The sequence below is a fragment of the Sprattus sprattus genome, assembly GCF_963457725.1.
Source record: "Sprattus sprattus genome assembly, chromosome: 17".
Lineage (NCBI taxonomy): Eukaryota > Metazoa > Chordata > Actinopteri > Clupeiformes > Clupeidae > Sprattus > Sprattus sprattus.
In genome coordinates this window covers 25,005,959-25,033,602 of record NC_137915.1, presented here as the reverse complement: position 1 = coordinate 25,033,602, position 27,644 = coordinate 25,005,959, and the positions used below count along the sequence as shown (strand labels likewise).

Below are 27,644 nucleotides of genomic sequence, written 5' to 3'. Positions count from 1 at the left end.
TACATTTATTTCAAAAAATGTTTTTTAATTGCTGTTTTAGGTTCAATATTTAGTCTTTTTAAATTGAAATGTAATACGTTTGAAATATACATGAAAACATACAACTTTAAAGTCACTTAGTAACTAAGTAAAATATGAAACATGTTGGCAATTTACATTTTTTTTTTAAAGTATGTGGTATCAGTTATTTTGTGTGTAACTGCATTTGAAGAATACAGAAGAGCTTGAATAGAAAAAACTGTATAGTGTCTGAAAGGATATCATCTGACTGGAGAAAACAGCCAAACAGTGCAATCATGTTCGACCTCATAAGACATAATTTTTTCATTTCCTTTCAGTCCTGCTCAATATTTCTCTCAATGTGCATGAATTGTCATTAAGCCAGGGCTGAGAATGAGTTTTGAGTCTACACTCCGCCATAGGCGCAATAGTGTCAAGAACCGAGATACAGGCCGAGTTAACAACTAGCTCATCAACGCCTGACTGAGAATTAGACTAATAAACAGGTATCACTACAACACATGTTCTGCACATTTAGGCCAAACAATGGTGCTGCTTTTCCTTTTTGTATTGTAATGGCAAAGTGGCAGTGAATATTGTCAGTAATGTCAATACTTCTCACAGTGTTGAATGGAAGTTCACACCTGACCACACACACAGCAATTGCAATCAGCTAAAGCCAGTTGGTTAATTAGGATTCAGACAGAGGAGCTGTGCCTATAAAAGACAAGCTTGGTTGTTTGGGAGTCAAAGCTGGAGTGTTGCTGTTGCAGTGCTGAGGAGAAGAGTGCTACGTTTGGGTCGTAAATTCAAACCATTAAAGTTAATGATGACTCTTGGCATGATGTTCAGGTACACATTCAATTGTTTGTCTTTAGGTTGTCTTTTTCTCTCTCCTACCTGGTGTAAACAAAGTGTATTCTGCAGGTTGCCTTGGATTTGCCTTTACTTCATACAGTACCTTGCGTAAGTATTCACCCCCTTGGATGTTTTACCCTTTTATGGCTTTTATAAATCAGTCATGGTCAATATAAGTTGGCTTTTTGGACAAAAAAAATCACAAAATAGCTCTCTTTAATGTCAAAGTGAAAATATATTTCTACACAGTTATGTAAATTAAATACAAATATGTAATGAAAATAAGTGATTGCATAAGTATTCACCCCCTTTATCACCCCCTTTATATAGACTGACCTAATTCAACAGAGGTCCAGCCAATTGGTGCTAGAAGTCTCACAATTAGTGAAATGGGGATCAGTGTGCAGTGAATGTGTCTCAAGTGATTGTAGTATAACGACACCTGTGTCTGGAAGGTCTATTCACTGGTCAGTATTCAGTTATCAGTATTCCTGGCTACTGTTACATCATGAAGACCACAGATCACCCTAAGAAACTCAGAGAAAAGGTTATTGAAAAGTACAGGTCAGGGGAAGGATAAAAAAAAATGTCCAAGGCACTTAACATCCCCTGAAATTCTGTTCAATACTTATGCAATCACTTATTTTCATTACATATTTGTATTTAATTTACATAACTGTGTAGAAATATATTTTCACTTTGACATTAAAGAGAGCTATTTTGTGATTTTTTTTGTCCAAAAAGCCAACTTATATTGACCATGACTGATTTATAAAAGCCATAAAAGGGTAAAACATCCAAGGGGGTGAATACTTATGCAAGGTACTGTAAGTGAAATATGCGGTCAACAACTTCAACAAGTTATGAGTTGGTGCTTTTTTAAGTTGCATGTTAAGTATATCTTAACTGAAACTGTTTTGTTCTAGGGTTGGAAGTACCCCAGAGTTCTGGATACTCTAGCTTCTGACCCAGGCCTCCTGGCATTGGCTCTGTACCTTCCATGAATGACTTCAGCTCAATCAAAGGTCAAGTGGTTCCAAGTTACAATGAACCTTCTAAGGAAAGGAAAGTAAGCAAAGCAGAGACTCCTAATGCCCCAGCAAGCCAGATCCAAATGCCATCAAACCAGGAATGGTCTACGGTAAGCCGAGATGGCCTGGTGAACTCTGTGTGGACTCCCTTCACCCCTGCTCAGGAGGGCCAGGGTCAGCAGTCTGTAGGCCAGGCAGCCAAGATGGCATGGACCCAGATGTCCTCGCCCTCAGTGAGCCAGGCAGCCATGATGCCCCAGGTGCAGATATCCCCATCATTGGTCCAGATGCACCCAGCCCCAGTGAGCCAGGCAGCCAAGAAGCCCCAATTGCAGGCCCAGATGGCTTCAAAAACAGTTGAGATGCCCCAGCCTCAAATTACCCAATCCAACCCTTTAGGTGGTCTTGACAGCTCCTCCATGGATGTCAGTGAGGAAACCACTTCTAATGGTGGTGATGCTGAGGGTCCCTCATCAGGGCAAGAGCGCTACCTTGTGATCACAGAGCCATCAGGTTTTCAAACAAGCTACGTGGTTAAATCCTTCAATCGTTTCTTCAATTCAAAGTTCTTAAATACATTTCAGATGGTGTATTCTAAAGAACATGGAACAATACAAAAGCCAAAAGGGATAAACTATCATTTCTGGGTCAGTTTAAAATTAAATTAGTGCATTTGATCAGCTTACAGCAAGCATCTTAGAACAGCGGAGTCTTGCTGGCTACAGCTACTGACAACAACCTTGATATCATGTGGAATTTGTTTCTGACACAATTTTATGACAAAGAAATTAATATATGTAAAACAATTTTCTGAAGTTATGTGAAAAGGTCACTACACGTAGAACAAATAAAGAAAGAATAATGTTAAAGACACTTAAACATAGATGTACATTAATGCTGGTGTTTACAATATGGTGCAAGTCTTCTGGCAGTAGGAATGCAATGCATATGTAAGTGATTATTTGAAATTTGTCCACTACATTGCAACAATATTAGCAAACTAGTTATCCCATTGTACAGTATAAAACCGCAATAACAGAAACTCTACAGCAATATCACAGTTTAAAAAAGTTATTGGCTAAATGTATCAACTGCTAATTTAATGTAATAATGCTTGTAGTGCTACTGCTAATGACCATAATAAAAAAGGGAATATAAGGTACACAAAATGATCACATTGTAAGAATTATGTTCTTGTAACAGTTATATTTTCTTCTTCTTTCTGGTCAACAAAATAAAGATTTCTCGTCGTAACTATCTTATCCATGACGTTATTGGAAATATAAACGAATTGAAATGACCCAATCGATAGAATTACTAAATTATTTTGTAATTTAACAAGCTTCATTTCAAGGGAAGACTGCGTTCAAAAAGGAATGTGTTTATCCACTCTCCTACCCTGTAGGCTACAGGACATATGTGTGTGTTTGATAGGGTTCATTTAGAAAAGTTCATCCATTTTGCAACCTTACATTCTTAGGTTTTAAGTGGTTGAGACCCTAAGAAACTTAAATCGTAATAAAATAAATGTAAGTTTCATGCTTCACGTCTTGCTAGTTGAATGTTGTAAATAGAAACAAGCACTATGGCTGTTAAGTTAGGGGGGGAAAGTGCTTACATAACATATTACATGACAAAATATTTGTTAAATGGGGTGTGCCAGGCTAATCTCATAAACAAAAGACAGAATAAAATTCCTCTATACAGTGCTTTATACATTTGATAGGGTAATGCTGTGGCACACTATTTTGAAATCATAACTGTGTGTAGTTTTTAGTGGCATCTAACGGTGAGGTTGCAACCAATTGAATAGCACTCTCTCACTCCCCCCTTTCCAACCTAGGGTGATGATGTAAGATGATGTCATCTTCTACAACCGCATCGAATAGCCAGGTTAATGTAAAGTCTAGGACTCTAGGTCATTATTGATGACATTAGAATATGTTATGAAATGTAACATTACTCATTAAGCCACTTTCTCCATATGGCATTGATATTTATAATACTCAAGGCTATAACATATGGGCTTTGTTTTATACAAATGGAGCAAGCAACCTATAAGCTATCAATACAAGCCCCCAACTGATTGGGTTTCCAAGTGCTGTATTTATAAGACAGTAACTTAGCATTTATATTTATTGGCCTTGCCACCCTCTTTACAATGTTTTAACTTTATACAATACATGCAATGTAAATGTTGCCTAATAGAAGAAAGTGGCCTAATAAAAATCTATAGTCTCAGGATTAAGAAAACAGCTATTACCAATCATCTTTAACAGGTCTTTTGAATGACAAAAACAAATGTACCTCTACTGGGTCTACAAACACATTTTCTTTATTCCTGATTAACCTCTCATGAACTGTAACCTTGTCATGAACTATTACTGCAACACAGACATACGGCCACTGCTTTTCTAAAGATTGCAATTCGGTACTGTTTGCCTATCTACCTATACAATTGTGCATTGCGCAAATAGTAGTCTTACTCTTATTCATCATCTAGGATTACAGAGCAGCTGTGAGTTCTTGTACTAGGGTGCCAGTTACACTCTTCAGTTCAATTCTGTTTTAAATATATAAAAATTATTCGAAAAAATGTCATCAAGGCACTACAGAGATTTATCGGTCATATCGGTATTACCGTTTGGACCCTGATATAGAGGCTTGGGGGTGAGCCCCTTGTTATCTTTGCTTGATTTTTGTTTTTATTTTATCTTCTAATAACCCTTTTAATTATATGGTATTGATTTTTTTCATTTAACTTTAAATAATATTTTAAAGTTTTAAGTTCAATAAAATAAAACAAAAATGCCAATGTAAAATGAGGGCAGGCTTCAGCAAGTCATCCTCAGGGGCAGTGGTATAAACCGCTCCTTCACTGAGAGGAGCTTTCAGTTTATGGTAGACTACTAAGCTGTTTATGTCCTGGATCTGGATACAACTAGCCAACCTGCAGAGGCACATCATGGACCCGCTGATCGTGCCGCTCCTTCTGGTGACCAGCAGCAGCCAACAGCCCTCAAAAGCCACCTTGAGTCTGGCCAGGTGCTCTACCACACAATCCTATAACCGACCGAGGAGAAAGCCGGGGACAAAAGGGGAATTCACCAGTGCCTTGATAAGGTTTGGTATTATAGCAGAGAAGCACCTGCGAGAGACAGGGGGCCCAATCCTGCTTCCACTATGCAGAGAGTGTGTAGCAGGGTGTGGAGAGTTCTATTGGAATGCTTGCACTTCAGGGTGGTACAGGTTAGTAAGGGACTATCCTATCCCTGACAAGCAGTGGAGCTGGTGGAGTAAAGGACTCTCAGATCTCCTACCTTGGCCTGAGTGAATACAGCTTTGAACCCAGAACTTGAAAATCCATGCTGTCAGAAGGACCCTGGCCACAGTAGTAAGGAATGCCACGGTGTATTTGGTGAACACACCAGTCATGATGGGGATATTCTGTAATCCATTCTTGGATGGCTCCAACACTGGGATATCCATGGTAAGATCTCTTTTGGTCTAGACGCAAGTGACCCATTAAACTGTGGTGCTGGCCCAGAATCTTTTGCAACTTGGCAACGATTGCACTCTTAGCACAACCACTGCTTTATACCTGAAGAAATCCTTGACGGGTGACGGCGCTTTCATACCATTTCAGTGATCCACTCAATGCCTTGGTGGCCATGTTCAAGTGTCTACTTTTTGAGAACTACAGGCAGGATGGAAATTTCCCTCACTCACATCAGACGGTCACATTGACACAATAGGTCTGGGGACCCGTCGTCCCTCACCTGGGGTGAGCCTGACCTGTTTCCTCCTGTATACCAAGACATCCTTCAGGATCATACCTTGCCTCATGCACAGAACACATGTCAGAGAGAGGATGGCACAGAAAGACAGATGCCACGGACTGAGTCACAGATATCATTAAGTCCAGGCATGAGACTTGCTGGAGGGGCATTGGGACCATAGTGTTGGGAAGGGCGTGTCCCTGGTGCCCCACCCTGTCAATAGTTACACCAGTGGCTATTTAAATATTACCTCTAACTAACATTTTATTACAATCATTTGCACCTTCTTATGGCTTAGTCCATCAATTTAGTTGTTGAAGAAAATTGTACATTGTTGATTGCATGTGAATCTGCACACACTGACTCTGATTCTGGAGGAGCCATCAATTGTAAATCAACAAAATCTCTGATTTTGATATGTAACAGTCAGACATTTTTGACTGCTTAGATTGACAACAAGAGTTATCATTTTTAAAGATTTGTGTTTATTGCAAATAATAAAGACATTAATGAATAACTGAAGTTATTAGAATAGAAAGAGAATTATAGGGGAGAGAAGTGAATGTGTGAGCATATGTGCGATGAGAGCATCCCTCGAGTATTGGAGGGAAACAGAGAAAGTGTATGCTTGAGGAAAAAGGTGATAATATGGTTTATAGTGACAATAGATTCTATTTAAATATACTTGGGCTATCAAGATATAATTTATTCCTAACTGAAATATTACGGAACTTTGCCAAATAGAAGCGACAACCTTCCCACAAACACTTATGAGACAAAATTAATGTTTTAGTACGAGACATGCTTTAGTTATCTTCGGTCATCATGTTACCATGTTCATCTACCACATAATGCTACCACATTAAGTATGTTTCTGTGGTAATAAACTTTCTGTGTAGATAACGACTAAAATTGTCCTGTCTTCACGACAATAAAGCAAGTGATGTTCATGCACAATCACTGTTCATTGTTCTGTACCATTTAGCAACTCAAATGCAACCCAAAAGCAAGGCTATAAGGGCTGAAAGAAGAAAAACTGTCAGGGACGTCTATCCCTTAAAATGAAACATGAATGTTTGATTCTGTTGGTATGTTGTCACTGAACCAATTTGATTTTGTTTCCACTGCTGAGCGTAAAGCCAGGATACAGCGGCTCAGTGAATGTGGTGTGTATTTTGTGCAGAAGAGTCATAGTATCAGAGACACTGTAGAAAGCCAGAGTTCCTGTCTTGTGATCAACATACACTCCTATTCTAAAGGTGGAGGTGGGCTTATGAGGGAGTGACATGTGTTTATTATCATGTTTGAATGTGTAGCCAGATGAATAGCACCACAAACTCCAAGACTTGTTATTGTGTCCTAGTCCACAATATTTAGCCCCTCCTTTCCTTGTGAGCCCTTTGTATGATACAGCAATGTAAACATTTCCTGACCACTCAACCTCCCAGTAGGAGTGTTTAGATACAGCTTCTCTACACAGCACCTGATTCAATGGATCAAATCTGTCTGGATGGTCAGGATATGCATGTTTTGCATTAGGGCACCATTCTACAACTCTGTTTCCCTCAGACAGAGTGAGGACATTATTAGCAGTGTTGGGATCCAGGGTAAGCTGACAGGCATCTGAGGGAGGATAAAACATGACTCATTGAGCAGTGGTGATTAGGGGCATAATGATTTAAATGATTACGACTATTAAGTAATTCATTCATTCATTAATTTATTAGTTATCATGTGCACTACCAGATAGAGCAGGGCTCCCCTCTTGTATATGCGTGTGTGTATTTTGTATGTGTGTTTATGTACTGTATTTTAACCTGCAGTACATATATGTGAATCGCATCCTTACACGCCAGAAAATCCTCTCTGGTCGTGGGTTCAGGCAGTGATAGAAAGCTAACCAGCTCTGCTGTAGAGACAAAGAGACACCTATCAACAACCACAACTTTCTGAGTCACATCAACATTGTATTCAGAAGTGATGTTTTCAAAGTCATGGTACAAATGCGTCTCATACCAGTTTTAGAAATGTCCTTTAGTCCCTGCTGGAGTGCATTCTCTAGTTTCTCCCTGAGCTGAGAAAGTCTTTCTTTTACTTCATCAAAAGACAGATCTGTGTGGACCATGTGTCTGGGTGAGTTGTCCAGAGCAGAGGAGGAACAGAGAGACTGGAAACACTACAATGAGACAGAAAATGAGCCAAATGTCATTTAACAAACATAAACCTTCCTCCAGGCCCTACTGAAGCATTTTGGCACAGACCAAGTCATCCAGTGCCCTGCATCATAAATAAAGACACCGGAATTTCTGTGAAAATTAGGTACTGGTCATATTTTATTAAACAATTAAGGTGCAGGAGACTTTTAAAGACCACTTCCACTCTGACACATCCAGCTCCAGTCTAGTCCTATTCAGATCAGATCTAATGCTTAATGGCACTGATGTAAGGGGTTGCGGATGTATTATTTTTCTGTATGGGGCATTGTGTAAATAAAGAGGAGTTGCCTTGGTTACCTTTTCATCTCTATTATGTTAACCTAATTACCAAGAGCACCTGAATAGGAAACTGACATTTTGACTGACAGGTAGAGTGGTCTTAACTGTGACTTTTTACAAAACTGCATAAGTAAACTAATTTCTTCTGTGATGATGCATCATATCTGAGTCGTGACAGTACCTGAAGGAAACAAATGTGGTTGTCGGTGTGTGAAAGCTGCTCCAGCTCAGCATCTCTCTTCTTCAGTTCAGCAATATCCTGCTCCAGTTTCTCCATGAGTTCTTCTGCTTGACTCACTTTAGCCCTCTCCTGATCTCTGATCAGTTCTGTCACCTCAGAGCGTCTTCTCTCAATGGAGCGGTTCATTTCAGTAAAGATCCTCTCACTGTCCTCCACTGCTGCCTGTGCAGAACTCTGTTTGGACACAAGACAAGACACGGGACATGAATTGCTACAGCAGTCTCTTGTTATTTCCTCTGGTTGATACAACTCACCTGAAGAGTTTTCACAGCCTGTCTCAGGTCCTGCAGTTCAGTCCCTTTTTCCTGGATTATCCGTTGAGATTTTCTCTGAGTATCACTGAACAGTTTCTGTGAACATGTAGATCTATATTAGTGTTATGTATTTAAATGTATTGAAAGAATAAACCAATGTGATGTATTAGTACATATAAAATCACTTTCATGATTAAAAAGGTTTAAACTCAAAGTCATCAACATAGACTTTGACTATTTTATTTTAACCATAACCCTATATATGTTGATGTATCAAATGTGGGATTGAAATCAAGAAATGAGTCTGAGGACGAAAAAAAAACTGAGAATAAAATCAGAGAATACAGCTGCTATTCAATAACACATTTTAGATGGAAGCAGTCAGAATCAGGAGTACCGGTTGAACGAGTCGTACCTGTTTATTGGTTCTCTCTGCTGCAGCTGAAACTGTATCATGTCCTTTATGTTCATCCATGACACACAGCACACATATGCATCTCTGATCAGTGCGACAGAAGACCTCTAGTAGTTTATCATGATGAAAGCAGATCAGATCTTCTAATTTTCCAGCAGCTTCAATCACTTTGTGTTTCTTCCCTGGATTGAGATCATTATGAACTCTGAAGTGAGTTTCACAGTAAGAGGACAGACACACCAGACAGGACTTGACTACCTTTCGTTTTCTCCCAATGCAGACGTCACACTCCACATCTCCAGGTCCAGCATAAAAGTGAGCAGGTGGAGCAGAATGGTGTCCAACAATCCTCAGCTTCTCCACCACTTCAGCCAGCATGGTGTTTCTGCCCAGAACTGGCCTCGGAGTGAAGGTCTGTCTGCACTGTGGGCAGCTGTGGACTCCCTTCATATCTTCCTGATCCAAACAGCCCGTAATACAATCCATACAGAAACTGTGTCCACAATTAATAGTCACAGGATCCTTCAGTAGATCAAGACAGATGGGACAGCTTAACTGGTCCTGACTCAATACAACACTGGCCTCTGCCATTTTAGGTCACTCTCTGTCTGTCTCTGTGTGTTTCCCTCTCTCTCCTGTCGTTTACTGTTGTGATCTCATCCTGATAGTCAGGTTACAGGCAGAACTGAATTTCGTTTCTCTGGAAAGGGCCAAGCACTGAGGGGTGGCAGAGGCTTCCTAAGAGAGTGGAAGGGGCCGCAGTGCAGAGAGCACAAGATAACCACATTAACGTAATCCTTCTCTTGGGTTAACATGAGGTAAACAGGACGCATAGGGAAAATATCACATAGAAAGGCAAGCAGTAGGTTCATAATATTATAGTATAACAAATCGGCTTCTATCTAGAAACTCATATTATTCATAATGTTTTTGTGACACTGTAGGGGTGCACATTTTCAACAATAAATAAAGCAAGACAATTTCCTCCCTTTTTTTCCTCACTCAAAATGTAAGGACCATCATCAAGAAATTGACATGGCAATAATTCTGAAAAAACTAAATAACAAAGAGATTATACATAGCAAGCCATGCATTAAGTCTCTTGATGCTTTATTCATGAGGTTGAACAAAGGAGAGCCCAAAAAGAAAAAGTAGGCCTTCAAACAATATCCAGCCCTGGTTCAGCAACAAACAAAAAGATTGGTCTCATCTAAAAATAAACTCCACTTCTCCTGCAGAAAGGATCTAAAAATAAAAGTACCGTATTTTCCAATGATCCCCAAACCGGGAAGAAAGAGTGGATATACTCTATTATCTGGCCACAGGCTCCTTACAGATATCCTCCAGTTTTATTTGTTAGGCACAGGCAATGGCTTCTCTACCTGCTAGGAAGGACTTCCAAGTGTCCCTGTAGCTGCAAACATGCACTTCTTTCCTGCTTCCTCAGTTGTGCTTTTTACTAGAAAACTTAAAAGTCCCACTTCCTGTTAGAATCAGTAAAAGTCCTGATAGCAACTATACACAGGAAAGTAAATAAAGTAAATCATTATACAGGAAAATAAATAAAGAATACAATGTCACCATTTACCAGTAACTTAAGTAAGTAAATAGTAGATTTCCCTTTGGGACTTTATCTAGCCTCCCTCACTACTACCTTAACAGTTTAACATACACTTTGTTAATTTACTTGGGTGAATGTGGTGTGAAGTACATCCTTCTTAATTTGTGGCAGTGCCACAACATCAAACAAAACGTGTCCACAGTTCTGCACTGTTCTGTTTTTTGTTGTCTTGAATCAACTTCAGACCTTCAGTCCTTCATTGTTATCATGAGTAGTCCAGTAGAACCATGTGTCTTTGCACTAATGTCAGAACTGATCAGGCTATTCAACCAACATGATTTTGTCATTAATATGTATATAATAATGAATCAACAGGACAAGGACTGATTTATCATCTTTTATTACCAAGTATACAATCAATCTGTACATTCAAATACCACTTGGCTTGACTGACACTGTATACAGTTCTCAGGTAGATTCCACCCATACCGTGTAAGGGGTAGAGGAAATCTTCACTGTCCCATATAGGTTGAATAAGCAGAGATTTAATGTGGATTTTGTTACGGGTCATGCTAGTGGCTATGTTTTGAATTGTCAGCATACAACTTGGTAAGACAAAGCAATGATCATTACACCATTATCTGTAGGAAACATTCAAAACAGTAACCTGGTATAGCGTCCGTAGTAAGGCAATTGTATGAAACATGTTAAATATGTGTTCTCTGGCAATGATGAAGGATAGGCTATTTCTTTTATATTAGTAAACTAGCTAATGTTTCACTCCATACATGGTTTGTTTCTTTTGCCGACAATATGGATGTTCGATGGCCCAGCTTGTTCAGTGGGTACAATGTCACAGTCTCCATGTTCAGTGATATCAGAGAGACCTGTATAACTAATGATGCTGGCAATGTGTGTGTCCAAAGGTGAGAGGAGGTTTGCTCTGCTGTGCTCTGTCCTCCTCCAGTTGCACAAATGTCTTGGTAATGTGCAGTTTTTTGCCTTTCAAAATGTTTTCAATGCCATCTCTACTGGTTACTGGTATATATTAAAAAACAAACAGCTGTTAATGTGTGTAATTTGGTTGTATTAACCATCAAATGAATATTCTCATCTGCACATCTTCAGAAAATGCTCCAATGAGAGTGCCTATGGATGATGTAAGATCACCCTCTGGTGGTCAAAAGGCAAAACCAACCTAATGTGTGCCTGGCCTTTACAACATGGCTTCACTGAGTTTTAGCAAATATAAACAGACAAATCAAATTAGGTTAATAACAAACAAATTTCTCAAAAACAGAGAGGTAGGTTTAGATCTATTCCTCTTCAAACTAATACGGTGTGACAATAACATGTGTTCACTTATTCAACAGAAAACTGCCTTTTTTTAACTATAAACTGTAACTTGTATTTGTGTGTGTATGTGCTGACTTGTTTCTTAAGCTGAATGTTTAGCTTATCCTTGGCTACAGCAGTTAACATGTTTCCCCCCATTACTTCAATATAGTAATTCTGGCTTGATTGTGTGGTATGTGCACAGGAAGTTGTTTGTCTCTTTCCCCTGAATCTCTTTATACCTGCAAGGACTTGATTTAGTGCCATATCTTGTTCTTTATGAGCAGCATTCCAAAACAACAAACGTTCAACCTAAGTTAACTTTTCAAACCTTTATGTCAACGACGCCACAGAGCAGACTCTACTTTATGAGGAAGCTTAGGTCATTTAATGTTTGCTGCAAGAAGTAACATATGTCTTCTGCCAGTCTGTTGTGGCAAGTGCACTTTTCTTTGCAGCCATCTGTTGAGGTAGTGGCCTCAGAGCCAGAGACTGTAAGGAACTCAACAGAATGATAAAGAAGGCTGGCTCTGTGCTGGGGACTGAACTGGAGCCCCTGGAGTTGGGTGTAGAGAGAAGGATGTTACGCAAGCTGCTCAACATAATATACAACACTCCATACCCCCTAAACAACAACAATATATGTATATTGTTATTCTTGGTTCTATCTTTTTACCTACCTCATTGTGTGCGTTATTTGTGTCATTTGTGTCATTTATGTGAATTGCTGCCGCAACACTGAAATTGGCTGGGTTGGCTGAAGCTGATCCCAATCATTTTTTCCACAAAATTATTTTTCTAATCACTACATTGGGGGCAGTTTGGAGGGTTTTGATGATATTAAACATGACATAAGGTCAATGGTGGTTCTGTGACAATATTTGCCAGGTAGTCATTTCATTTTTTGAAAGCATTGTGATAGTTAATAGTGCAATCATGTGTGACATCATAAGACATCATTTTTCCATTTGCGTTCAGTCCTGCTCAATATTTCTCTCAATGTGCATATTGTCATTAAGCCAGGGCTGAGAATGAGCTTTGGGTCTACACTCCCTTATAAGCGCCATAATGTCAAGAACTGAAGTGAAACTAACTCATCAACGCCTGACTGAGAATTACACTAATAAACAGGTATCTCTACAACAAATGTGCTGCTAATTTAGGCCTAACAATGGTGCTGCTAATCCTTCTTGTATTTTAATGGCAAAGTGGCAGTAAATATTGGCAGTAATGTCACACTTCTCACAGTGTTGAATGGAAGTTCACACCTGACCACACACACAGCAATGGACCCTTCCGCAAACTCCACCCCCCTTAGCAACGCTTGCTATATCAGTCAAGCATTCACGTTTCCCAGGTTCTCAGCATTGGTATGAATGGCGTGGCAACATGTTTTCAACCGTGTCAATTTCAGCTCTACCCAAAGAAATCACAAGCATTTTTTGGAAAAACGGCAAGATCTCAGATCGAAGCAGGCCAAAGGGTCTGCAATATGCTTATATAGGCTACAACCACGACATTACATGCCGTGTTTGTAGGCAGACAAATGCTAAGGCTAACAGGTTCATTCCAGCTATGTTTATTTTGCTGACGATTAAGTCATTTCTGTAGTTGCTCATAAGAGAAATTAACAGATCACGCACAAGAGAAAAGCTTGTATACACGAGTCATCACAGTCACAATTATGACATGAGGCTTAAGTCCAGACTCATTCACCTGCTGGTTTCTCATCTTTCTTCTCTTCATTAGGTTTCTCTGCAGGCTTATCCTCCTGCAAACAACACAAGCAACCAGGCTTAACATAAGATAAGGAAATTCGTTCAGCAGTCCCCACCAAAATCAGCTCAGGAGTTTCTCAATTGCATTCTTGAAATTGATCTCATGTAAATTGCACCATGTTCTAAAGCAGCAATAAGGAGTTCTGTTCCAAAACTAGGTATGCGCCACGTAAAGCCAAGTTGTCACTGATAGAAGCTTTCCAACACAACTGGTGTCTTTTGGCAGTATTGCTGGCAATGTCATACTGTGAAAGCTTTTCTTCCATTTTTGCAGGGTGGTCCAGCCCGGAACACATAACTACATATGGCATATCCTGGATGGCTAGTGAGAAAGACACAGGTGGTTTATCTGTCCTTCACATGACCATATGCTATCAAAATGAATTTGAGGATGGTATCAAAAACTATCTGCCCATAAAACCATACATCAAAAAGTGTCAAATTGTTGCATAGTGTTACTTGAAAGTGCTTTACTACACAAGGCCTAAATGCCCTGGCACACAGTGTATGTGACAAGGGGAAAAATCCCTGTAAAAAGTTTTTCTGTATAGAATTTCTAAAGACTTTAAAAGGCTTCAACACAGACAAGTACAACTCACCATCACCCAACTCCATCACCAACTTCAAAACCCTTCAAATTTGAAAAAATGTCTACACCCTGATGTCAAAATGCTTGACTATATCTGTTACAGTATGTTCACTGGGATTCTGCTCAGTCAGTCAAGAGTGACTGATCCAATCCTATTAAAAGATACTCTCTTCTTTGTCACCTCACACACTCTACACAACCATTTTGCACCATTAGCATATCATTGTTTTGTATGAAAGGTGCTATACAAAGTTTATTATTATTATTGTAAAACCAATTTCATAGTCCAGCCTCAGGTTGACACGCTTTAAGCACTGTATCGATAGTCGGATGGTTCGTGGTTGGGAGGGGATTTATTGCAGCAAATATGAACATGAATTATGTACCTTGAATTGAGATGGTTCAATTAACCTGGAGGTGCGAAACAGCTGTGGATCAATTGATTTTCAAAGTTCCAAACGTAGCCCTTGCTGCGGTCAAAAAACCTTTTGGCTGCATGCCTGGCCAACTTCTCTCATGAGTGACGCATCTAGACTGGTTTAATTAGCTCTTCTAGGTCAGGTGCTGCAGTCACCTGTCAAAGTGGGCCGTTGCTAACCCAATTGACCCTTCCGCAAACTCCGCCCCCCTTAGCAACGTTTGGTATATCAGTCAAGCATTCACGTTTCCCAGGTTCTCAGCATTGGTATGAATGGGGTGGTAACATGTTTTCAACCGTGTCAATTTCAGCTCTACCCAAATAAATCATAAGCATTTTTTGGAAAAACAGCAAGATCTCAGATCGAAGCAGGCAAAAGGGTCTGCAATATGCTTATATAGGCTACAACCACGACATTACATGTAACATGCCGTGTTTGTAGACAGACAAATGCTAAGGCTAACAGGTTCATTCCAGCTATGTTTATTTGTTCTATTATCTACACAGTCGCCGCTACGCAAACATGTAAGGTGGTAAAACTGAATCGTATTTTAAGCAAGGGTTTTCTCACGTTTTCGATGCAGTGGGCAGATTTTAGCGACATAGCTTCTTGGAACAAAGTAGGTGCTTCTGTTTACGTTGCTGACATTCAGCTGATGGGGGGGGTCGTCCACATTGTTTGATCCACAGCAGGCATTTCTCTCTCTGGGTTTCGGGAAGGGATAAAATGTTTCCCCTCCCTCCAGCCTTTTTGGATATCGGCTGTCAGAATTACACACTCCATAAGCGCAACGTTTTATTTTCTCTTCTCGAGCAGACGTCTCTCTCATTGACTTCCATTCATCAAAATGGCTTGTTTGACTGAGGTCCCGAGCTTAGTGACCGTTGCTATGCTATGATTGATCAGTTACCGTTTTGGGGAGTGGTCGCGGAAGGGTCAATTGCATAAGCAAGCAGCATAAGTCAAGATCTGAGGTACACGCTGAGTTGAAGCTGGCAACTAGCTCATCAACGCCTTACTGAGAATTAGACTAATAAACTGGTATCACTACAACAAATGTGCTGCTCATTTAGGCCGAATAATGGTGCTGCTTTTCCTGTGGCAGTGAACATTGTCAGTAATGTCAACACTTCTCACAGTGTTGAATGGAAGCTCACACCTGACCACACACACAGCAATTGCAATCAGCTAAAGCCATCAGGTTTTCAAACGCGCTACGTGGTTAAATCCTTCAATCGTTACGTGCGTGGAAAAATTGTCTTTTCCCAAACCACCTACATCCCACTGGACGTTCCCCCAAGTGATGGTGCTGCTAAGCATACTCCTGTCCCCAGTTTTCCTGGACATGAAGCCCAGACTGACCAAACTGTAGACTACACTCCTTCAAGGTAGGCCTGGGTGTTTCTATATGTCTGTGGATGTAAGTGAGTGTTTGAATTCTAATGTGTTTCTTTCTCTTCAGGAAAGGATAGATTTGCCCAGTTGATCCCTGCCATGGAGGTATACGGTACATTTTGCACTCAAATTCTGTGTTTCATGTAGGAGGGAGTCTTCCTTTTCTCATTTTGTTTGTCTTTTCAGGCCCTGAACCAACCTGAATGGATTTCTAGGATTCACTTTACATTGTGGTTAAAACAATAAAAAGATTTTCTCTAGTTTAGCATTTCCTTAATTTCTTGACTAAACCTTTTAACCTCCTGCTAAAACTGAATGGAATTGAGGTGCAAAAGGCAGGCTATCCATGTATAACATGGGAATTTTGTCCTGCTGTTGAGAAGCAAATTGATTACAGTATTAGTGGAGAAAGTTGGCATGTTCAGGAGGTAGAATTTCTTTATTTGGCACAAACCAAGTTCATAAGAAGCCACCTTTAGTCAAATGTCTGCTTTATTTTGAACTGATAAGCTGTATGTGTGTAACATGCTGCCATTGGTTATACCAGAGGCAAATGCTCCATAAAATGGGCTATATTTGTAAGTACCCTGCATCAGTGTTTCAATGATATACTCATGTCCACCACAAATAGGCAAGTGTTTTTTTTTATGTAGTAATTCAAAGTTTTTAAGAAATGAATTTCAGATGGTGCATTCTAAAGAACATGGAACAAGTTAAAAGGGATCAACTATAATTTCAGGCTCAGTTTTTAATTAAATGAGTGCATTTGATAAGCTTTCAGCAAGCATCTAAGAACAGTTGGGTCTTTCTGGCTACAGCTACTGAAAAAGACCTTGAACCTTAAAATAATAAGTTCAACAAAACAAAAATGCCCATGTTAAATGAGAGCAGGCAAGCGCAAGATCTATGGCCTTTACCTTGAGCAAGTCATCCACATGGGCAGTGGTACAAACCGCTCCTTCACTGAGAGGAGCTTTCAGTATGTGGTAGACTACTGAGCTGCATATGTCCTGGATCTGGATCCAACTAGCCCACCTGCAGAGGCACATCATGGACCTGCTGATCGTGCCGCTCCTTCTGGTGACCAGCAGCAGCCAACAACCCTTAAAAGCCACCTTGAGTCTGGCCTGGTGCTCGACCACAGTCCTGTACTCGACGCAGGAGAAAGCCTACAGGGAAAAAGGGGAATTCACCAGTGCCTTGATAAGGTTTGGTATTATAGCCGAAAAGCACCTGCGAGAGACAGGGGGCCCAATCCTGCTTCCACGATGCCAGCAGTGTGCGTAGCAGGGTGTGGAGTTCTATTTAAATGCTTGCACTGCAGGGTGGTAAGTGACGTCCCTATCCCATGCAAGCAGCGGAGCTGTAGGTGTAAAGGGCTCTCAGAGCTCCTACCTTGGTCCGAGTGAATACAGCTCGGAACTCAGAACTTGACAATCTATGCTGTAAGAAGGTCCTGGGCCACGGTAGAAGCCCGCTGACCACAAGTAGGGACAGCAACTGTGTATTTGGTGAACACGCCAGTCATGATAAGGACATTCTGTAATCCATTCTTCATGGCTCCAAAATGTGATATATATATATAGTAAGAAATATTTTGGCCTAGACCAGTGATTCCCAAACTATTTACAGTCACTTACCCCTTCAGACATTCAATCTCCAGCTACTTACCCCCCCACGCTCATATATATATATATATATTTTTTTCATGTCTATTTATAGGTCAGTTTGAAAATGTAATGGTCTGGTCACTTTTAAAAATAATTTTTTTCCCCTTGCGTACCCCTTACATCCCTTTGTGTGTCCCAGTTTGGGAAACACTGGCCTAGACGCAGGATGCAACTCTTGGTGCTGGCCCAGAATCTTTTGCAACTTGGCAGCGTTTGCACTCCTGGAACAACCACTGCCTTATGTCAATAGTTACACAAGTGGCTATATAAATATGACCACTAACTAACATTGCATTACACAATCATTTGCTAATTCTTATGGCTAAGTTCATCAATCTAGTTGTTGAAGAAAGTCAAAGTGTCCATTGTTTCTTGAATATGAATATGCACACACTGACTGATTCTGGAGGAACCATTCTTTGTGAATCACCAAAATAGGTCGGGTATTCTTTTCACCTGTTACAACTAGGTTTCACATCCGCCCATGATTTTGTTATGTTACAGTCTGATGTTTTTGACTGCAAAGATTGACGACAAGATTTACAGATTTAAAACATTTTAGTTCATTGCAAATAATACAAACAGTAATGAATAACTACATTTATCACAAAAGAGAGGATTCTAGGGGAGAGAAGTGGATGTGTGAACATGGGTGCGATGAGAGCGTCACTATAGTGTTAGAAGGTGACAGAGAAAGTGTCTGTGGGAGAAAAAATTTGATCATAGGGTGTATGGTGACAATATATTGTATGACAGTTAATTAAGTACTAATGTATTTATTTTAAATATATTTTGGAGCGACAACCCTCCCACAAACACTTCTGAGGTAAGATGAATGTTTTAGTACTAATAATGTAGATGAAAAGTAAGCTTGTGCTTTTTTTATGTTCCGCCGCATTTGACCATGTGCATCTACCACATTATGTTACAGCATGAAGTAAGTTTCTGCGGTAATACACTTTCTGTGTAGATAACGGCACAAATTGTCCTGTCCTCACAACCTTAAAGCAAGTGATGTTTATCCACAATCACTGTTCATTGTTCTGTACAATTTAGCAACTCAAATGCAACCCAAAAGCAAGGCTATAAGGGCTGAAAGAAGATAGAAACTCTATGCTCTATACATTCAAATTGAATTGAAATTAATGTTTTGATTCTGCTGGTATGTAGTCACTGACACAATTTGATTTTGCCGCCAGTTCTGAGCCAAAAGCCAGGATATAGTGGCTCAGTGAATGTGGTGTGTATTTTGTGCATAAGAGTCATTGTTTCAGAGACACTGTAGAAAGACAGAGTTCCTGCCTTGTGATCAACATACACTCCTATTCTAGAGGTGGAGGTGGGCTTATGAGGGAGTGACATTTTATTATTATCATGTATGAATGTGTAGCCAGATGAAGAGCAGTCCAAACTCCAAGACTTGTTATTGTATCCTAGTAAACAAACACTAGCCCCTCCTTTCCTTGTGAGCCCTTTGTTTGATACAGCAATTAAAACATTTAATCCTGACCACTCAACCTCCCAGTAGCAGTGTTTCGATACAGCTTCTCTACACAGCACCTGACCCACTAAATGAAATCTGTCTGGATGGTCAGGATGTGAATGTTTCACATTAAGGCACCTTTCTACAACTCTGTTTCCCTCAGACAGTGTGAGGTCATTATGAGCAGTGTTGGGATCCAGGGTTAGCTGGAAGGCATCTGAGGGAGGATAAAAAAAAAGCAGTGGTGATTAGGGACATAATGGTTTAAATTATTACTATTAATGAATTATCATGTGCATTACCAGATAGAGCAGGGCACTATGCTCTCCTCTTGTATATGTGTGTTCGTATCTTGTATGTGTGTTTATGTATTTGTTAGTGCTGTCAGTTTAACGCGTTATTAACGGCGTTAACGCAAGCGCATTTTGACGGCGTTCATTTTTTTATTGCGCGATTAACGGGTTGATTAACGTTCTTTTTGCTCTCCCAAACTGTGTAGTAGGCTAATGTTACGTTTAAAGCTTCTGAATAGAAAGTTAACCTTTAAAAGTTGTTTTGCAAAAAAAGCGAGCTTCACTGTTGTCTGAAAATGTCAACAGGCAGCTGGCTGAAAGCACAGAAGTATAGGCTTACCTTTTATTGGTAACCTAACTGTTACGGTTCATTGTTTTTGAAATAAGAGGCCTGACTTCTATGTTGACAGCAAACTTGAAAAAAAGAAAATATTAAGCCATGGTTTAACTGCACTATAGGCTGAGTCCTTGTTTATCTGAAATGTGCATTTTATAATTGTATTTTGTACCGCCCTGTTTGGCAATGTTGTTTTTCAATAAAATAAAACATTGCATAAAGCAAGCCAATCCACTTTTCCACGTTGATAAGAGCATTAAAAAAAATGATTGAAGCGACATTTAGAATATATAAAAATTTGCGATTAATCGCGATTCATTTTGAGTTATATGACAAAAATGCGATTAATCGCGATTAAATATTTTAATCGTTTGACAGCACTAGTATTTGTATGCAGTACATATATGTGTATCGTAAACTTACACGCCAGGAAATCCTCTCTGGTCGTGGGCTCAGGCAGTGATAGAAAGCTAACAAGCTCTGCTGTAAAGACAAAAAGACACCTATCAACAACCACAACTTTCTGGGTCACATCAACATTGTATTCAGAAGTGATGTTTTCAGTCATGGTACTAATGCGTCTCATACCAGTTTTAGAAATGTCCTTTAGTCCCTGCTGGAGTGCATCCTCTAGTTTCTCCCTGAGCTGAGAAATTCTTTCTTTTACTTCATCAAAAGACAGATCTGTGTGGACTGTGTGTCTGGATGAGTTGTCAGGAGCAGAGGAGGAACAGAGAGACTGGAAACTCTACAATGAGACAGAAAATGAGCCAAATGTAATTTAACAAACATAAACCTTCCTCCAAGCCCTACTGGAGCATTTTGGAAGTCATCCAGTGCCTGGCATCATGTATATAGATAGACACCAGGGGCCGTATTCACAAAGCCTTTTATCTTACCACTAGGAGTGCTCCTAACTCGCGCTAAAACCTTTTACGTAGGAGTAATTTCTTAAAAGTGATTCACAACGGCTCTGAGACCTACTCATACTAAGGATAATACCAACTCCTAAGCTTAAAATAAAAACTCCGTTGCTATGGATGACGTCGCTTCTCATGCACGAGTTTAGAAGGGGTGAGGACGGTGATTGGTTGTTGACAGGCTCTCTCATTAAAAACTCATTCGTGACGTCTCTCTAACAATCCCACTATATCGACTGAAAATAAGAGAATAACCTAGGCTTCAAATTAAGTCATATTAAATAGTTATGGACAGTGCAGTTAGCAGAATGCACACGCATGATGACAAGTTTGTGCATCCAACGGGAATGACACTTAGCACGTTAAGAGAAATATAAAGCGATCAATATAAAATATGGCAATTGCATGTAATCAAGGCAGTAATAATTAAAGCACCCAGCAAACTGTTAGGATATTATATTTCCAGCCCTTGACCACTTCAAATATCAGCACATACGGCCCTTCAAGCCCTCCAATCTTAATTGATCAAAGCGAAACGAACGTGAACCGTAGCCTAGGCGAAAGCCTACTGGTCCCAATAGCCACTGTCACCCCAGCGGCATCCAGCTGGTAAGTTCTCAAAAACCTGCGACCGCTCTCCGTTGAAATGCACCAGTCATCGGTACATCCAGGCCACGGTGGACGAATTATTGTAATGTGTGTCCCGTCACTGGACATTCCTGCGATCGCCATGGAATTTACTTTGATATATTGTGTAATAAGCGATTGTCTGGATAAACTGTTGGATGATGTGGGGTGAATTAAACGGCTGACTGATGATTCCCAGTGTCGTCAGTTGCGTTTTCCGCGAAGCCAAACAAAAATCTTTATGTTTCCAAACATTTCACTTCGGGACACATCGTTGTTTAAAGGCGTCATTGCATCCCGCGCTAATTCTACGACATTATTAATACCTTCACGGTTTAAGCAATGTCTTTTATCAATTCCAAGTCGGCTGCAGCCATCTTACGATTTTTTGTGAATAGGTCTTAGTGATTTAGGAGTCCTCATGAGGAGTTGTAAGCTGTCCTAGACTTAGGTGCTACTTTTAGGGATAAAATATTTTCTGAATTGCTCTTAGTAAAAAAAATTAGGAGTCCTACATTTAAGACTGACACGCCCATTATTTTTAGGAGTTTCTCCTAAATTCGCCACTTATGACCTACTTTTAGCCCTAAGATTCTTTGTGAATACGGCCCCTGAATTGGAGTGAAAGTGAGGCACTGGTAATTTTTAGTATATCAATTGAGGTGCAGGCGATTAAAGACCATGCCACTCTGACATGTCCAGCTCCAGTCTGGTCCAATCTGGAATCTAGTCAGATCAGATGCAATGCAAAACGGCATTTAGGTTAGGTGTTGTAAATGTAATATCTAAACGATATAACAACCACAATAATTTTGCACTGGACATTGTGTAAATAAAGAAGAGTGTCTTGGTTACCTTTTCCTCTCTATTATTATTACCATATTACCAAAGAGCACCTGAACACGAAACTGATGTTTTGACTGACAGGTAGAGCGGTCTTAACAGGGACTTTTTACAGAACTGCATAAATAAACTAATCTCTTCTGTGATAATGCATCATATCTGAGTCGTGACAGTACCTGAAGGAAACAAATGTGGTTGTCAGTGTGTGAAAACTGCTCCAACTCAGCATCTCTCTTCTTCAGCTCAGTAATCTCCTGCTCCAGATTCTCCATGAGTTCTTCAGCTCGACTAACCTCAGCCCTCTCCTGATCTCTGATCAGCTCTGTCACCTCAGAGCGTCTTCTCTCAATGGAGCGGTTCATTTCAGTAAAGATCCTGTCACTGTCCTCCACTGCCGCCTGTGCTGAACTCTGTTTGGACACAAGACAAGACACGGGACATGAATTGCTACAGCAGTATCTTGTTTTTTCCTCTGGGGCCGTATTCACAAAGCCTTTTATCTTACCACTAGGAGTGCTCCTAACTCGCGCTAAAACCTTTTACGTAGGAGTAATTTCTTAAAAGTGATTCACAACGGCTCTGAGACCTACTCATACTAAGGATAATACCAACTCCTAAGCTTAAGATAAAAACTCCGTTGCTATGGATGACGTCGCTTCTCATGCACGAGTTTAGAAGGGGGGAGGACGGTGATTGGTTGTTGACAGGCTCTCTCATTAAAAACTCATTCGTGACGTCTCTCTAACAATCCCACTATATCGACTGAAAATAAGAGAATAACCTAGGCTTCAAATTAAGTCATATTAAATAGTTATGGACAGTGCAGTTAGCAGAATGCACACGCATGATGACAAGTTTGTGCATCCAACGGGAATGACACTTTGCACGTTAAGAGAAATATAAAGCGATCAATATAAAATATGGCAATTGCATGTAGCCTAATCAAGGCAGTAATAATTAAAGCACCCAGCAAACTGTAAGTCTATTATATTTCCAGCCCTTGACCACTTCAAATATCAGCACATGCGGCCCTTTAAGCCCTCCAATCTTAATTGATCAAAGCGAAACGAACGTGAAACGTATAGTCCCAGGACCAATAGCCACTGTCACCCCAGCGGCATCCAGCTGGTAAGTTCTCAAAAACCTGCTGCAGACCGCTCTGCGTTGAAATGCACAAGTCATCGGTACATCCAACTGTTGGATGATGTGGGGTCTACAGTGCGTTGATAGTTTGATGAATTAAACGGCTGAATGATGATCCCCAGTGTCGTCATTTGCGTTTTCCGCGAAGCCAAATAGCCTATCTTTATGTTTCCAAACATTTCACTTCGGGACACATCGTTGTTTAAAGGCGTCATTGCATCCCGCGCTAATTCTACGACAATATTAATACCTTCACGGTTTAAGCAATTTGATCAAGTCTTTTATCAATTCCAAGTCGGCTGCAGCCATCTTACGATTTTTTGTGAATAGGTCTTAGTGACTTAGGAGTCCTCATGAGGAGTTTTAAGCTGTCCTAGACTTAGGTGCTACTTTTAGGGATAAAATATTTTGTGAATTGCTCTTAGTAAAAAAAATTAGGAGTCCTACATTTAAGACTGACACGCCCATTATTTTTAGGAGTTTCTCCTAAATTCGCCACTTATGAGCTACTTTTAGCCCTAAGATTCTTTGTGAATACGGCCCCTGGTTGATACAACTTACCCGAAGAGTTTTCACAGACTGTCTCAGGTCCTGCAGTTCATTCTCTTTTTCCTGGATTATCCATTGGGATTTACTATGAGTATCACCCAACAGTTTCTGTGAACAGGTAAATCTTTCAGAGTTGTGTATTTAACGTATTAAAATAAAAAAACATATCATGTATTAGTGCTGATAAAATCACTTTCATGATTAAAAAGGTTTGAACTCAAAGTCATCATCATCCACACTTCTACTGTTTTCTTTTAACTATAACCATGAACCCTATATATGTTGATGTATCAAATGTGGGATTGAAATCAAGGAATTAACCCTAGGATCAAAAACTGAGAATAAAGTCACAGAATGCTGCTGTTATTGACATTCACGTGTTTATCAGTGAACAATAACATTTTAGCTGCCTTTGTCAGTATCAGGAGTATCGGCTAAGCGAGTCTCACCTGTTTCTCAGTTCTCTCTGCTGCGACTGAAACGGTTTCATGTCCTTTATGTTCATCCATGGCACACAGCATACAAATGCATCTCTCATCAGTGCGACAGAAGACTTCTAGTAGTCTATCATGATGAGAGCAGATCAGATCTTCTAGTTTACCAGCCGCTTCAATCACTTTGTGTTTCTTCCCTGGGTTGAGATCATTATGAACTCTGAAATGAGTTTCACAGTAAGAGGCCAGACAAACCAGACAGGACCTGATTGCCTTTCGTTTTCTCCCAATGCAGACGTCACACTCCACATGTCCAGGTCCAGCATAACAGTGAGCAGGTGGAGCAGCCTGGAGTCCCACAATCCTCAGCTTCTCCACCACTTCAGCCAGCATGGTGTTTCTGCCCAGAACTGGCCTTGGAGTGAAGGTCTGTCTGCACTGTGGACAGCTGTGGACTCCCTTCATATCTTCCTGATCCCAACAGCCCTTGATACAATCCATACAGAAACTGTGTCCACAGTTGATAGTCACTGGATCCTTCAGTAGATCAAGACAGATTGGACAGCTAAACTGGTCCTGACCCCATAAAACACTGGCCTCTGCGATTTTGGGTTACTCTCTGTCTGTCTCTGTGTATTTTCCTCTCTCTCTCAGTTCCTGTCGTTAGTTGTTGTGATATCTTCCTAACAGTCAAGTAAGAGGAAGAACTGAGTTTCGTTTCACTGGTTTCGTTTCTCTGGAAAGGGCTGAGCACTGAGGGGTGGGGGTGGCTTCCTAAGTCTGTGAGAGTGGGAGGAAGTGGGAGGGGCTGCAGTGCAGAGAGCACAAATTAACAACACTACCTCATATTAACCCAAGAGTTGGATTATGGAAACAGAGCAAATAGGGAAAATATCACATAGAAAGGCAAGCAGTAGGTTCAGATTATAACAAATCGGCTTCTTTCGAGAAACTCATAAAGTTTTGAGACACTGTAGGGGTATACATTTTCAACAATAAATAACGCAAGACAATTTCCTCACTTTTTTCCTCACTCAAAATTTAAGGAAAATCATCAAGAAATACACATGGCAATAATTCTGAAAAAACTAAGTAACAAAGAGATTATACATAGAAAGCCATGCATTAAGTCTCTTGATGCTTTAGTCCATTATGAGGTTTAACGAAGGAGAGCCCAAAAAGAAAAAGTAGGCCTTCAAACAGTATCCAGCCCTACACTGTAAACCCGAACAAGTTCAGAGAACTCAAAACTTTTGATGTAACCGATTACATAAGAAAATTTGGGTACATATATTTTTTTTTTTAAGTACACTTAACTCAAAAATTATACATTTTCATTCCTTCATCTATAATTTTTGAGTTAAGTTTACTTAAAAAAAATAATATATGTACTCAAATTTTCTTATGTAATCGGTTACATCAAAAGTTTTGAGTTCTCTGAACTTGTTCGGGTTTACAGTGTAGTTAAGCAACAAATGATTGGTCTCACCCAAATATAAACTCCACTTCTTTTGCAAAAAAGGATCCAATAATCAAAGCACCCTATATTCTAATGATCCCCAAACAGGCAAGCAAGAGAGGATATACTCCATTATCTGGCCACAGGCTCCTTACAGAAATCCTTCAGTTTCTTTTATTTGGCACACGCAATGGCTCCTCCATCCATAGATATCAAATATAAAGGCTGGATGTCTCGCCCGCGTTTGAGTCTAAAGTCCGCACATGGCGGCCATCTTGAAGCAGGGCAGCTCGCTCACCCATAACATTGTGTTGGTAGTGGTATATACTTTTTTAAACCATAACTTGCTCAATTTTCAACCGATTTTTAGCCGGTTTGGTTTGCCATAAACATGAGAGATGTAGTTATGACACTGTATATTTATGTTATTTCCTTAAAAATTTCCAAATCCAGAATTATAACCACGCTAATAATGTTTGTAAGAAACCAAACCATTTGTAAATCCGTCATGATTTCAGCGAGATAAGAGTATTAGTGTTTGTGCAGATCACTGACTTTTCCACAGGTACCACTGATCCTGCCAGAAAGCTTCCCTGACTCAAGATGGCCGACCTGTGCGGACGTTCTAGACTCCACCGTAAGACATCTAGCCTTTATATATTATATCTATATCTCCACCTGCTAGGAAGGTCTTCCAGGTGTCCCACACCATAGATATCTATATAAAGGCTAGATATCCTGCCTGCGTTTCTGGCCGACGGAGTCGAATGTCCGCACATTTCGGCCATTTTGAGGACGGTATAGCTCACTCCCCCTTAACATTGTGTTGGTAGTGGTACCTTTTTAAATAACCAGAACTTGCTCAATTTTCAACCGATTTTCAAACGGGTTGATTTGTTATAAACGTAAGATATTTCTTATGGCACTACATACTTATGAAGAATTATAAACATGGGTTATATATGAAAATAACATTGACAGGTCTCTGACAGGTCTCGTCTCAAGGGAGCGTTCAATAGAGCAGGCTACACAAAATTATGGCATCTTCATTGGCAATAAAGTCAGCAATTTCCTGTCGAAATCATAATGTAAGATGTTTAACAAACCAACCCGATTGGAAATCATGTGCAACATCAGTTTTATTATGTGCAACTTAAGTTATATTGAAAAGAAAGAACAATTATGCCTCGCCAATTGATGTAAAATGACTGATACACAATAGCCGTGATACACAATTAAGCTGCCCATTTCAACATGTTCAAGCATCCAGAATTATTACCAAGGTAATGACGATTGTAAATCAAGTCATTTGTAAATCCGTCAACATTTCCGCGAGATAAGAGTGTAAACGATTGTGAAGATCACTGACGCTACCTAACGTACCACTGATCCCTCCCGGAAGCTATTCCGTCCTAAAAATGGCCTCCTGTGCGGACGTTCAAGAGACCGCCGTTGCACCCCCTTGTCCCACACATGCACTCTTTCCTGCTTCCTCAGGTGTGCTTTTCGTTTGACCTTAAAACACCCATTTCCTGTTAGAATCAGTAAAAGTCCTGATAGCAATTATACACAGGAAAGTAAATAAAGCATGTAATTATACAGGAAAATAAATAAAGAATACAATGTCACCATTTACCAGTAAAGTAAGTATATAGAAGATTTCCCTTTTTAGGACTTTATCTAGCCTCCCTCACTCCTACCTCAACAGTTTAACGTACACTTTGTTACTTAACTGG

General features: G+C 40.0%; 1 protein-coding gene across 1 annotated transcript; it reads right to left on the bottom strand.

Moving 5' to 3' along the window:
* Positions 1-6,764: 6,764 nt before the first annotated feature.
* Positions 6,765-26,210, bottom strand: LOC308378567 (uncharacterized protein; the record flags this gene model as incomplete). Its single annotated transcript, XM_080855506.1, has 15 exons — positions 6,765-7,291; positions 7,518-7,577; positions 7,685-7,844; positions 8,345-8,578; positions 8,659-8,754; positions 9,074-9,666; positions 13,686-13,740; positions 17,068-17,319; positions 19,450-19,520; positions 20,357-20,416; positions 20,522-20,681; positions 22,500-22,733; positions 24,028-24,123; positions 24,465-25,048; positions 26,207-26,210. The coding sequence occupies 15 exons, from the start codon at positions 26,208-26,210 to the stop codon at positions 6,765-6,767; spliced, it is 3,186 nt and encodes a 1,061-aa protein (XP_080711632.1).
* Positions 26,211-27,644: the final 1,434 nt, after the last annotated feature.